The 13,012-nt window shown below is 39.2% G+C and overlaps 1 protein-coding gene across 1 annotated transcript in view; it reads right to left on the bottom strand.

Annotated features, from left to right (window-relative positions):
* The window catches only part of HSF1 (heat shock transcription factor 1), a 44,650-nt gene that overhangs the window by 24,324 nt on the left and 7,314 nt on the right, over positions 1-13,012 (bottom strand). The window contains exons 3-4 of the mRNA XM_059848874.1: positions 12,588-12,660; positions 3,681-3,774 (exon numbers count right to left, since the gene is read on the bottom strand). Of these exons, the coding sequence (XP_059704857.1) occupies positions 3,681-3,774; positions 12,588-12,660 (167 nt within the window). The remainder of the gene's footprint in view (positions 1-3,680; positions 3,775-12,587; positions 12,661-13,012) is intronic.

The raw sequence follows: 13,012 nt of genomic DNA, 5'->3' as shown, positions 1-13,012 counted from the left end.
ATCCCAATAAATCCCAGTCCCAATAAATCCCATTCCCAATAAATCCTGATCCCTAGAAATCCCAGTCCAAGAAATCCCCGGTCCCAGAAATCCCAATAAATCCCAATCCCAGAAATCCCTGGTCCCAGAATTCCCAATAAATCCCAATCCCAGAAATCCCATTCCCAATAAATCCCAATAAATCCCATTCCCAATAAATCCTGATCCCAATAAATCCCGATCCCAAGAAATGCCAGTCCCAGAAATCCCAATAAATCTCAATCCCAATAAATCCCATTCCCAATAAATCCCACTCCCAATAAATCCCAATAAATCCCCTTCCCAATAAATCCCAATCCCAATAAATCCCATTCCCAATAAATCCTGATCCCTACAAATCCCCGTCCCGGAAATCCCCGGTCCCAAAATCCCAATAAATCCCAATCCCAGAAATCCCATTCTCAATAAATCCCAATAAATCCCATTCCCAATAAATCCCAATCCCAATAAATCCTGATCCCAAGAAATCCCAGTCCCGGAAATCCCCGGTCCCAGAAATCCCAATAAATCCCAATCCCAGAAATCCCATTCCCAATAAATCCCAATCCCAAGAAATCCCAGTCCCAGAAATCCCAATAAATCCCATTCCCAATAAATCCCACTCCCAATAAATCCCAATAAATCCCATTCCCAATAAATCCCAATCAAAATAAATCCCATTCCCAATAAATCCTGATCCCTACAAATCCCCGTCCCGGAAATCCCCGGTCCCAGAAATCCCAACAAATCCCAATCCCAGAAATCCCATTCCCAATAAATCCCAATAAATCCCATTCCCAATAAATCCCAATTCCAATAAATCCTGATCCAAATAAATCCTGATCCCTACAAATCCCCGTCCCGGAAATCCCCGGTCCCAGAAATCCCAATAAATCCCAATCCCAGAAATCCCACTCCCAATAAATCCCAATAAATCCTATTCCCAATAAATCCCAATAAATCCCGATCCCAAGAAATCCTGATCCCAAGAAATCCCAGTCCAAGAAATCCCTGGTCCCAGAAATCCCAATAAATCCCAATCCCACAAATCCCAATAAATCCCATATGTATGAATCCTAATCCCATAAATCCCATAAATCGCACTCAATCCCATGGATTTTTTGGGATACTGACAGTGTAGTTGTTGTTGCCGTGGTGCTCCAAGGAGTTCCCAATAAATCCCAATCCCAATCCCATAAATCCCAGTCCCAATAATCCCAATCCCATCAATGCCAATCCCAATCCCACTCAATCCCATTTCTAACCCCACTCAATCCCACAAATCCCAATAAATCCCATAAATCCCATGGATTTTTGGGATACTGACGGGGTAGTTGGAATTCCCGTTGTGCTCCAGGGAATTCCCAATAAATCCCAACAAATCCCATAAATCCCAATCCCATCAATCCCAATCCCAATCCCATCACTCCCAATCCCATCACTCCCAATCCCAATCCCAATCATCCCATTTCTAACCCCACTCAATCCCAATAAATCCCATAAATCCCAATCCCAATAAATCCCAATCCCATAAATCCCAATAAATCCCAACCCCACCAATCCCAATAAATCCCACAGTTTTTTTGGGATGCTGACGCTGTAGCTGTTGTTGCCGTGGTGCTCCAGGGAATTCCCAATAAATCCCAATCCCATAAATCCCAATAAATCCCAATCCCAATCCCATAAATCCCAATCCCAATCCCATAAATCCCATTCCCAATCCCACCAATCCCAGAAATCCCACAGTTTTTTCGGGATGCTGACGCTGTAGCTGTTGCTGCCGTGGTGCTCCAGGGAATTCCCAATAAATCCCATAAATCCCAATCCCAACCCCTCTCAATCCCACAAATCCCACAAATCCCACCAATCCCATAAATTTTTGGGATACTGACGGTGTAGTTGGAATTCCCGTGGTGCTCCAGGTAATTCCCAATAAATCCCAATTCTCCAAATCCCATAAATCCTGATCCCAATCCCATAAATCCCATTCCCAACCCCCCAAATCCCACCAATCCCAGAAATCCCACGGATTTTTCGGGATGCTGACGCTGTAGCTGTTGCTGCCGTGGTGCTCCAGGGAATTCCCAATAAATCCCAATCCCATAAATCCCAATAAATCCCAATCCCACCAATCCCAATCCCAATCCCATAAATCCCAATCCCAATCCCATCAATCCCAATCCCATGAATCCCAATCCCCATCCCATCAATCCCAATCCCATCAATCCCAATCCCAAAAATCCCATTCCTAACCCCACTCAATCCCAATCCCAATCCCAATAAATCCCAATAAATCCCAATCCCATAAATCCTAATCCCAATAAATCCCAATCCCAATCCCAATCCCAATCATCCCAATCAATCCCATGGATTTTTTGGGATACTGACGGTGTAGCTGTTGTTGCCGTGGTGCTCCAGGGAATTCCCAATAAATCCCAATCCCAAAAATCCCAATAAATCCCAACAAATCCCAATAAATCCCATCAATCCCAATCCCATAAATCCCAATCCCAACCCCACCAATCCCACCAATCCCAGAAATCCCAAGGAATTTTTGGGATGCTGACGCTGTAGCTGTTGTTGCTGTGGTGCTCCAGGGAATTCCCAATAAATCCCAATCCCATAAATCCCAATAAATCCCAATCCCATAAATCCCAATCCCAATCCCATAAATCCCAATCCCAATCCCATAAATCCCATTCCCAACCCCACCAATCCCACCAATCCCATGGAATTTTCGGGATGCTGATGCTGTAGCTGTTGCTGCTGTGGTGCTCCAGGGAATTCCCAATAAATCCCAATTCTCCAAATCCCATAAATCCCAATAAATCCCATAAATCCCAATCCCAAAAATCCCAATCCCAATCCCATAAATCCCATTCCCAACCCCACCAATCCCAGAAATCCCAAAGTTTTTTCGGGATGCTGACGCTGTAGCTGTTGTTGCCGTGGTGCTGCAGGGAATTCCCAATAAATCCCAATTCCATAAATCCCAATAAATCCCAATAAATCCCAATCCCATCAATCCCAATCCCAATCCCATAAATTCCATTCCCAACCCCCCAAATCCCACCAATCCCAATAAATCCCACAGTTTTTTTGGGATGCATATGCTGTAGCTGTTGCTGCCGTGGTGCTCCAGGGAACTCCCAATAAATCCCAATCCCAATCCCAACAAATCCCAATAAATCCCAACCCCACAAATCCCAGAAATCCCATGGATTTTTTGGGGTGCTGACGCTGTAGCTGTTGTTGCCGTGGTGCTCCAGGGAATTCCCAATCAATCCCAATCCCATAAATCCCAATCCAAATAAATCCCAATCCCATCAATCCCAATCCCAACCCCACTCAATCCCACAAATCCCAATAAATCCCAATCCCATAAATCCCATTTCTAACCCCACTCAATCCCACAAATCCCAACAAATCCCACAAATCCCAATAAATCCCATCAATCCCAATCTCATAAATCCCATTTCTAACCCCCCAAATCCCACAAATCCCACAGTTTTTTCGGGATGCTGACGCTGTAGCTGTTGTTGCCGTGGTGCTCCAGGGAATTCCCAATAAATCCCAATCCAATAAATCCCAATAAATCCCATAAATCCCAATCAATCCCAATCCCAATCCCATAAATCCCACAGTTTTTTCGGGATGCTGACGCTGTAGCTGTTGCTGCCGTGGTGCTCGAGCGAGAGGGGCCGGCTGTACTTGGGCACGGGGTGGGCGGGGCCGCCGTCGTTCAGCATCAGGGGGCTGCAGATCCCAGAAAAAACACCGGGAAAACCATCAGGGACTGGGAATTCCCGAAAAATAAATCCGGGAAAAGCATCAGGGGCTACGAATTCCCGAAAAATAAATCCGGGAAAACCCTCAGGGACTGGGAATTCCCAAAAAATAAATCTGGGAAAAGGATCCGGGGTTGGGAATTCCCAAAAAAAACCCCGGGAAAAATTCCAGGAAAAGGATCAGGGGGTGGGAAATCCCAAAAAATAAATCTGGGAAAAGGATCCGGGACTGGGAATTCCCAAAAAAAAACCCAGGAAAAATTCCAGGAAAAGGATCAGGGGGTGGGAAATCCCAAAAAACCACCAGGAAAATTCCAGAAAAAGGATCTGGGGTTGGGAATTCCCAAAAATAAATCTGGGAAAAGGATCAGGGACTGGTTATTCCCAAAAAAAAAAAATCCGGGAAAAGGATCAGGGGTTGGGAATTCCCAAAAAATAAATCCGGGAAAAGGATCCGGGGCTGGGAATTCCCAAAAAAAACCCCAGGAAAAATTCCAGGAAAAGCATCAGGGGCTGGGAAATCCCAAAAAAACCCCGGGAAAAATTCCAGGAAAAGGATCAGGGGTTGGGAAATCCTAAAAAATAAATCTGGGAAAAGGATCAGGGGCTGGGAATTCCCAAAAAATAAATCCGGGAAAAGGATCCGGGGCTGGGAAATCCCAAAAAATAAATCCGGGAAAAGGATCAGGGGTTGGGAAATCCCAAAATAAATCTGGGAAAAGGATCAGGGGTTGGGAATTCCCAAAAAATAAATCTGGGAAAAGGATCAGGGGTTGGGAATTCCCAAAAAATAAATCTGGGAAAAGGATCAGGGGTTGGGAATTCCTAAAATAAATCTGGGAAAAGGATCAGGGGTTGGGAATTGCCAAAAAATAAATCTGGGAAAAGGATCAGGGACTGGGAAATCCCAAAAAATAAATCTGGGAAAGGGATCAGGGGTTGGGAATTCCCAAAAAATAAATCTGGGAAAAGGATCCGGGGTTGGGAAATCCCAAAAAATAAATCTGGGAAAAGGATCAGGGGTTGGGAATTCCCAAAAAATAAATCTGGGAAAAGGATCAGGGGTTGGGAATTCCCAAAAAATAAATCTGGGAAAAGGATCAGGGGTTGGGAAATCCCAAAAAATAAATCTGGGAAAAGGATCAGGGGTTGGGAATTCCCAAAAAAAAAATCGGGGAAAAGGATCAGGGGTTGGGAAATCCCAAAAAATAAATCCGGGAAAAGGATCAGGGGTTGGGAAATCCTAAAAATAAATCTGGGAAAAGGATCAGGGACTGGGAATTCCCAAAAAATAAATCTGGGAAAAGGATCAGGGGATGAGAATTCCCAAAAAATAAATCTGGGAAAAGGATCAGGGACTGGGAATTCCCAAAAAATAAATCTGGGAAAAGGATCAGGGGTTGGGAATTCCCAAAAAATAAATCCGGGAAAAGGATCAGGGGCTGGGAATTCCCAAAATAAACCTGGGAAAAGGATCAGGGGTTGGGAATTCCCAAAATAAATCTGGGAAAAGGATCAGGGGTTGGGAAATCCCAAAAAATAAATCTGGGAAAAGGATCAGGGGTTGGGAATTCCTAAAAATAAATCTGGGAAAAGGATCAGGGGTTGGGAATTCCCAAAAAATAAATCTGGGAAAAGGATCAGGGGTTGGGAATTCCCAAAAAATAAATCTGGGAAAAGGATCAGGGGTTGGGAAAGACCAAAATAAATCTGGGAAAAGGATCAGGGGTTGGGAATTCCCAAAAAAAAATCTGGGAAAAGGATCAGGGGCTGGGAAATCCCAAAAATAAGAAAAAAACCAGGAAAAATTCCAGGAATTTTCCGGGATTTTTGGGAGGGAAAATTTTGGGAATTCCAGGATTTTTCCAGGATTTTTTCTGGTTTTTTTTCAGGATTTTTCCAGGTTTTTTTGGGGGCTTTTCCAGATATTTTTAAGGTTTTTTCCACGATTTTCCCAGATTTTTTCCTTGGATTTTTCCAGAGGATTTTCCAGGTTTTTATCTGGGATTTTTCCAGGATTTTTCCAGGTTTTTTTTCAAGATTTTTCTAGGGGATTTTCCAGGATTTTTTCAGGATTTTCCCAGGATTTTTCCAAAGGTTTTCCAGGATTTTTTCTGGGATTTTCAGGATTTTCCCAGGGTTTTTCCAGAGGTTTTCCAGGATTTTTTCTGGGTTTTTTTCAGGATTTTTCAGGGGGTTTTTTTGAGGCTTTTCCAAATATTTTTCCGTTTTTTTTCCTCCACTTTTTTTCCCAGATTTTTTTCCTGGATTTTTCCAGGGGATTCTCCAGGTTTTTATTTGGGATTTTTTCCAGGATTTTTCCAGGATTTTTTTCAGGATTTTTCCAAAGGTTTTCCAGGTTTTTATCTGGGATTTTTCCAGGATTTTTCCAGGTTTTTTTTTCAAGATTTTTCCAGAGGTTTTCCAGGATTTTTTCTGGGATTTTCAGGATTTTCCCAGGGTTTTTCCAGAGCTTTTCCAGGATTTTTTCTGGGATTTTTTCAGGATTTCTCCAGGATTTTTTGGGGGACTTTTCAAGACATTTTTCAAGTTTTTTTCCATGATTTTCTAAGTTTTTCCCCTGGATTTTTCCAGGGGATTTTCCAGGTTTTTATCTCGGATTTTTTCTAGGTTTTTTTCAGGATTTTCCCAGGATTTTTTCAGGATTTTCCCAGAATTTTTCCAGAGGTTTTCCAGGATTTTTTCTGGTTTTTTTTCAGGATTTTTTTTGAGGTTTTTCCAGATATTTTTCCATTTTTTCCCCACGATTTTCCCAGATTTTTTCCCTGGATTTTTCCAGGGAATTTTCCAGGTTTTTATTTGGGATTTTTTCCAGGATTTTTCCAGGATTTTTTTCAAGATTTTTCCAGAGGTTTTCCAGGTTTTTTTTCAGGACTTTTCCAGGTTTTTTCCCAGAAATTTTCCAGAGGTATTCCAGGATTTTTTCTGGGTGTTTTTTAAGTTTTTCCAGGTTTTTTCCAGGTTTTTATTTGGATTTTTTCCAGGATTTTTCCAGGGTTTATTTAAGTATTTTTCCAAAGGTTATCCAGGATTTTTCCTGGGATTTTCAGGATTTCCCCAGGATTTTTCCAGAGGTTTTCCAGGATTTTTTCTGGGTTTTTTGGGGGTTTTTCCAGGTATTTTTCAGTTTTTTTTTAAGGATTTTCCCAGGGTTTTTCCAGATTTTTTCCAGGATTTTCCCAGGTTTTTTCCATGACTTTTTCCAGATATTTTCCAGGATTTTTTTTGGGTTTTCCAGGTATTTTTCAAGTTTTTTCCAGGGGATTTTCCCAGGTTTTTCCCAGTTTTTTTCCATGATTTTTTCCAGATATTTTCCAGGATTTTCCCAGGTTTTCCCATGATTTTTTCCAGATATTTTCCAGGATTTTTTTGGGGTTTTCCCATGATTTTTTCCAGATATTTTCCAGGATTTTCCCAGTTTTTTCCCATGACTTTTCCCAGATATTTTCCAGGATTATTTTGGGGTTTTTCCATGATTTTTTCCAGATATTTTCCAGGATTTTTTGGGGGTTTTCCAGGTATTTTTCAAGTTTTTTCCCAGGTATTTTTCCAGATATTTTCCAGGATTTTCCCAGGTTTTTTCCATGATTTTTTCCAGATATTTTCCAGGATTTTTTGGGGGTTTTTTCCATGACTTTTTCCAGATATTTTCCTGGATTTTCCCAGTTTTTTCCATGACTTTTTCCAGATATTTTCCAGGATTTTCCCAGTTTTTTCCATGATTTTTTCCAGATATTTTCCAGGATTTTCCCAGGTTTTTTCCATGATTTTTCCCAGATATTTTCCAGGATTTTTTTTGGGTTTTTCCATGATTTTTTCCAGATATTTTCCAGGATTTTCCCAGGTTTTTTCCATGACTTTTTCCAGATTTTTTCCTGGATTTTCCCAGTTGTTTTCCATGATTTTTTCCAGATATTTTCCAGGATTATTTTGGGGTTTTTCCATGATTTTTCCAGATTTTTTTCCAGGATTTTCCCAGGTTTTTTCCATTTTTTTTTTCCAGATTTTTTCCAGGATTTTCCCAGTTTTTTTCCATGACTTTTTCCAGATTTTTTCCAGGATTTTCCCAGTTTTTTTCCATGACTTTTTCCAGATTTTTTCCAGGATTTTCCCAGGTTTTTTCCATGATTTTTTCCAGATATTTTCCAGGATTTTTTGGGGGTTTTCCCATGACTTTTTCCAGATTTTTTCCAGGATTTTCCCAGTTTTTTTCCATGACTTTTTCCAGATTTTTTCCCAGGATTTTCCCAGTTTTTTCCATGACTTTTCCCAGATTTTTTCCAGGATTTTCCCAGGTTTTTTCCATGACTTTTCCCAGATATTTTCCAGGATTTTCCCAGGTTTTTTCCATGACTTTTTCCAGATATTTTCCAGGATTTTTTTTGGGTTTTCCAGGTATTTTTCAAGTTTTTTCCAGGGGATTTTCCCAGGTTTTTCCCAGTTTTTTTCCATGATTTTTTCCAGATATTTTCCAGGATTTTCCCAGGTTTTCCCATGATTTTTTCCAGATATTTTCCAGGATTTTTTTGGGGTTTTCCCATGATTTTTTCCAGATATTTTCCAGGATTTTCCCAGTTTTTTCCCATGACTTTTCCCAGATATTTTCCAGGATTATTTTGGGGTTTTTCCATGATTTTTTCCAGATATTTTCCAGGATTTTTTGGGGGTTTTCCAGGTATTTTTCAAGTTTTTTCCCAGGTATTTTTCCAGATATTTTCCAGGATTTTCCCAGGTTTTTTCCATGATTTTTTCCAGATATTTTCCAGGATTTTTTGGGGGTTTTTTCCATGACTTTTTCCAGATATTTTCCTGGATTTTCCCAGTTTTTTCCATGACTTTTTCCAGATATTTTCCAGGATTTTCCCAGTTTTTTCCATGATTTTTTCCAGATATTTTCCAGGATTTTCCCAGGTTTTTTCCATGATTTTTCCCAGATATTTTCCAGGATTTTTTTTGGGTTTTTCCATGATTTTTTCCAGATATTTTCCAGGATTTTCCAGGTTTTTTCCATGACTTTTTCCAGATTTTTTCCTGGATTTTCCCAGTTGTTTTCCATGATTTTTTCCAGATATTTTCCAGGATTATTTTGGGGTTTTTCCATGATTTTTCCAGATTTTTTTCCAGGATTTTCCCAGGTTTTTTCCATTTTTTTTTTCCAGATTTTTTCCAGGATTTTCCCAGTTTTTTTCCATGACTTTTTCCAGATTTTTTCCAGGATTTTCCCAGTTTTTTTCCATGACTTTTTCCAGATTTTTTCCAGGATTTTCCCAGGTTTTTTCCATGATTTTTTCCAGATATTTTCCAGGATTTTTGGGGGTTTTCCCATGACTTTTTCCAGATTTTTTCCAGGATTTTCCCAGTTTTTTTCCATGACTTTTTCCAGATTTTTTCCCAGGATTTTCCCAGTTTTTTCCATGACTTTTCCCAGATTTTTTCCAGGATTTTCCCAGGTTTTTTCCATGACTTTTCCCAGATATTTTCCAGGATTTTCCCAGGTTTTTTCCATGACTTTTTCCAGATATTTTCCAGGATTTTTTTTGGGTTTTCCAGGTATTTTTCAAGTTTTTTCCAGGGGATTTTCCCAGGTTTTTCCCAGTTTTTTTCCATGATTTTTTCCAGATATTTTCCAGGATTTTCCCAGGTTTTCCCATGATTTTTTCCAGATATTTTCCAGGATTTTTTTGGGGTTTTCCCATGATTTTTTCCAGATATTTTCCAGGATTTTCCCAGTTTTTTCCCATGACTTTTCCCAGATATTTTCCAGGATTATTTTGGGGTTTTTCCATGATTTTTTCCAGATATTTTCCAGGATTTTTTGGGGTTTTCCAGGTATTTTTCAAGTTTTTTCCCAGGTATTTTTCCAGATATTTTCCAGGATTTTCCCAGGTTTTTTCCATGATTTTTTCCAGATATTTTCCAGGATTTTTTGGGGGTTTTTTCCATGACTTTTTCCAGATATTTTCCAGGATTTTCCCAGGTTTTTCCATGACTTTTTCCAGATATTTTCCAGGATTTTCCCAGTTTTTTCCATGATTTTTTCCAGATATTTTCCAGGATTTTCCCAGGTTTTTTCCATGATTTTTTTCCAGATTTTTTCCATCATTTTCCCAGTTTTTTTCCATGACTTTTTCCAGATTTTTTCCAGGATTTTCCCAGTTGTTTTCCATGACTTTTTCCAGATATTTTCCAGGATTATTTTGGGGTTTTTCCATGATTTTATCCTGATTTTTTCCAGGATTTTCCCAGGTTTTTTCCATGACTTTTTCCAGATATTTTCCAGGATTTTCCCAGTTTTTTCCATGACTTTTTCCAGATTTTTTCCAGGATTTTCCCAGTTTTTTCCATGATTTTTTCCAGATATTTTCCAGGATTTTCCCAGGTTTTCCCATGATTTTTTCCAGATATTTTCCAGGATTTTTTGGGGGTTTTCCAGGTATTTTTCAGGTTTTTTTTTAGGATTTTCCCAAGGGTTTTCCAGATATTTTCCAGGATTTTCCCAGGTTTTTTCCAGGATTTTTTTGGGGTTTTTCCATGATTTTTTCCAGATATTTTCCAGGATTTCCCCAGGTTTTTCCATGACTTTTTCCAGATTTTTTCCAGGATTTTCCCAGTTTTTTTCCATGATTTTTTCCAGATTTTTTCCAGGATTTTCCCAGTTTTTTTCCATGACTTTTTCCAGATTTTTTCCAGGATTTTCCCAGTTTTTTTCCATGACTTTTTCCAGATTTTTTCCAGGATTTTCCCAGGTTTTTTCCATGATTTTTTCCAGATATTTTCCAGGATTTTTGGGGGTTTTCCCATGACTTTTTCCAGATTTTTTCCATGACTTTTTCCAGATTTTTTCCCAGGATTTTCCCAGTTTTTTCCATGACTTTTCCCAGATTTTTTCCAGGATTTTCCCAGGTATTTTCCATGATTTTTTCTAGATATTTCCCAGGATTTTCCCAGGTTTTTTCCATGACTTTTTCCAGATTTTTTCCTGGATTTTCCCAGGTTTTTTCCAGGATTTTTTCCAGATATTTTCCAGGATTATTTTGGGGTTTTTCCATGATTTTTCCAGATTTTTTTCCAGGATTTTCCCAGGTTTTTTCCATTTTTTTTTCCAGATTTTTTCCAGGATTTTCCCAGTTTTTTTCCATGACTTTTTCCAGATTTTTTCCAGGATTTTCCCAGTTTTTTTCCATGACTTTTTCCAGATTTTTTCCAGATTTTCCCAGGTTTTTTCCATGATTTTTTCCAGATATTTTCCAGGATTTTTGGGGGTTTTCCCATGACTTTTTCCAGATTTTTTCCAGGATTTTCCCAGTTTTTTTCCATGACTTTTTCCAGATTTTTTCCCAGGATTTTCCCAGGGTTTTTCCATGATTTTTTCCAGATATTTTCCAGGATTATTTTGGTGTTTTTCCATGATTTTTTCCCAGATATTTTCCAGGATTTTTTGGGGGACTTTCCATGATTTTTTCCAGATATTTTCCAGGATTATTTTGGTGTTTTTCCATGACTTTTCCCAGATATTTTCCAGGATTTTCCCAGGTTTTTCCATGACTTTTTCCATTATTTTTTCCAGGATTTTCCTAGTTTTTTCCATGACATTTTTTCAGATATTTTCCAGGATTTTCCCAGTTTTTTCCCATGATTTTTTCCAGATATTTTCCAGGATTTTTTTGGGGTTTTTCCATGATTTTTTCCATATATTTTCCAGGATTTTCCCAGGTTTTTTTCCATGATTTTTTCCAGATCTTTTCCAGGATTTTCCCAGTTTTTTTCCATGACTTTTTCCAGATTTTTTCCAGGATTTTCCCAGGTTTTTTCCATGACTTTTTCCAGATATTTTCCAGGATTATTTTGGGGTTTTTCCATGATTTTATCCTGATTTTTTCCAGGATTTTCCCAGGGTTTTTCCAGATTTTTTGCTGGATTTTCCCAGGGTTTTTCCAGATATTTTCCAGGATTTTCCCATTTTTTTTCCATGACTTTTTCCAGATTTTTTCCAGGATTTTCCCAGGTTTTTCCATGACTTTTCCCAGATATTTTCCAGGATTTTCCCAGGTTTTTTCCATGATTTTTTCCAGATATTTTCCAGGATTATTTTGGAGTTTTTCCATGATTTTTTCCAGATATTTTCCAGGATTTTCCCAGGTTTTTTCCACGACTTTTTCCAGATATTTTCCAGTATTTTCCCAGTTTTTTTCCATGACTTTTTCCAGATTTTTCCCAGGATTTTCCCAGGTTTTTTCCATGACTTTTTCTAGATTTTTTCCATGATTTTCCAAGGTTTTTTCCATGATTTTTTCCAGATATTTTCCAGGATTATTTTGGGGTTTTTCCATGATTTTTTCCAGATATTTTCCAGGATTTTTTTGGGAGTTTCCCAGGTATTTTCAGGGATTTTTCAGGAATTTTTTTGGGGGGTTTCCAGGTATTTTTCCAGGATTTTTTTGGAGGTTTTCCATGATTTTTCAGGGATTTTTTCCGAGTTATTTTTATTTTTCCCAGGATTTTCCCAGGAGAGAGGGGTTGGGAACGGATTTTGGGGATTTTAGGACGGAATTCCCAGAGAATTCCAGGAGAACGGGAAAATCCCAGAATTCCAAATTCCCCTCCCTGCGAGGCCACAATTCCAGGATTTTGGGATATTTGGGAATTCCAGGAATTCTGCACTCCCACCTGCCAGCCCAGCCCCTTCCCGAGGAATTTTGGGATTTGGGGGGGGTCCCAATCCCGAATTTTTTGGGGGGGATTTTGGGGAATTGCTCTCACATTTTCCTCTTGACGCCGAGGATCCGGTTGGATTGCACCAGGGAGATCAGGAACTGGATCAGCTGTGGGAACACAGGGAGAAAAGTCAGGAAAAATGGGAAAAAATGGGGAAAAAACGGGGAAAAAATGGGGGAAAATTGGGGAAAATTGGGGGAAAATTGGGGGGAAAAAAGGGAAAAATTGGGGGGAAAATGGGGAAAAAATGGGGGGGGGGAAATGGGGAAGAATTGGGGGAAAAATGGGAAAAAATGGGGAAAAATGGGGGGAAAATGGGGAAAAAATAGGGGATAAACGAGGGAAAAATGGGGAAATTGGGGGGAAAATTGGAGGAAAATTGGGAAAAAATGGGGGAAATTGGGGGGAAAAATGGGGAAAATTGGAGGATAAAACCTGGGAAAAATAGGGAAAAAATTGGGGAAAAAGGG

Source organism: Haemorhous mexicanus, chromosome 1 (assembly GCF_027477595.1).
Source record: "Haemorhous mexicanus isolate bHaeMex1 chromosome 1, bHaeMex1.pri, whole genome shotgun sequence".
In the NCBI taxonomy this organism is placed as follows: Eukaryota; Metazoa; Chordata; class Aves; order Passeriformes; family Fringillidae; genus Haemorhous; species Haemorhous mexicanus.
The sequence above is the reverse complement of the archived record's forward strand: the minus strand, read 5'-3'. Positions and strand labels throughout refer to the sequence as shown.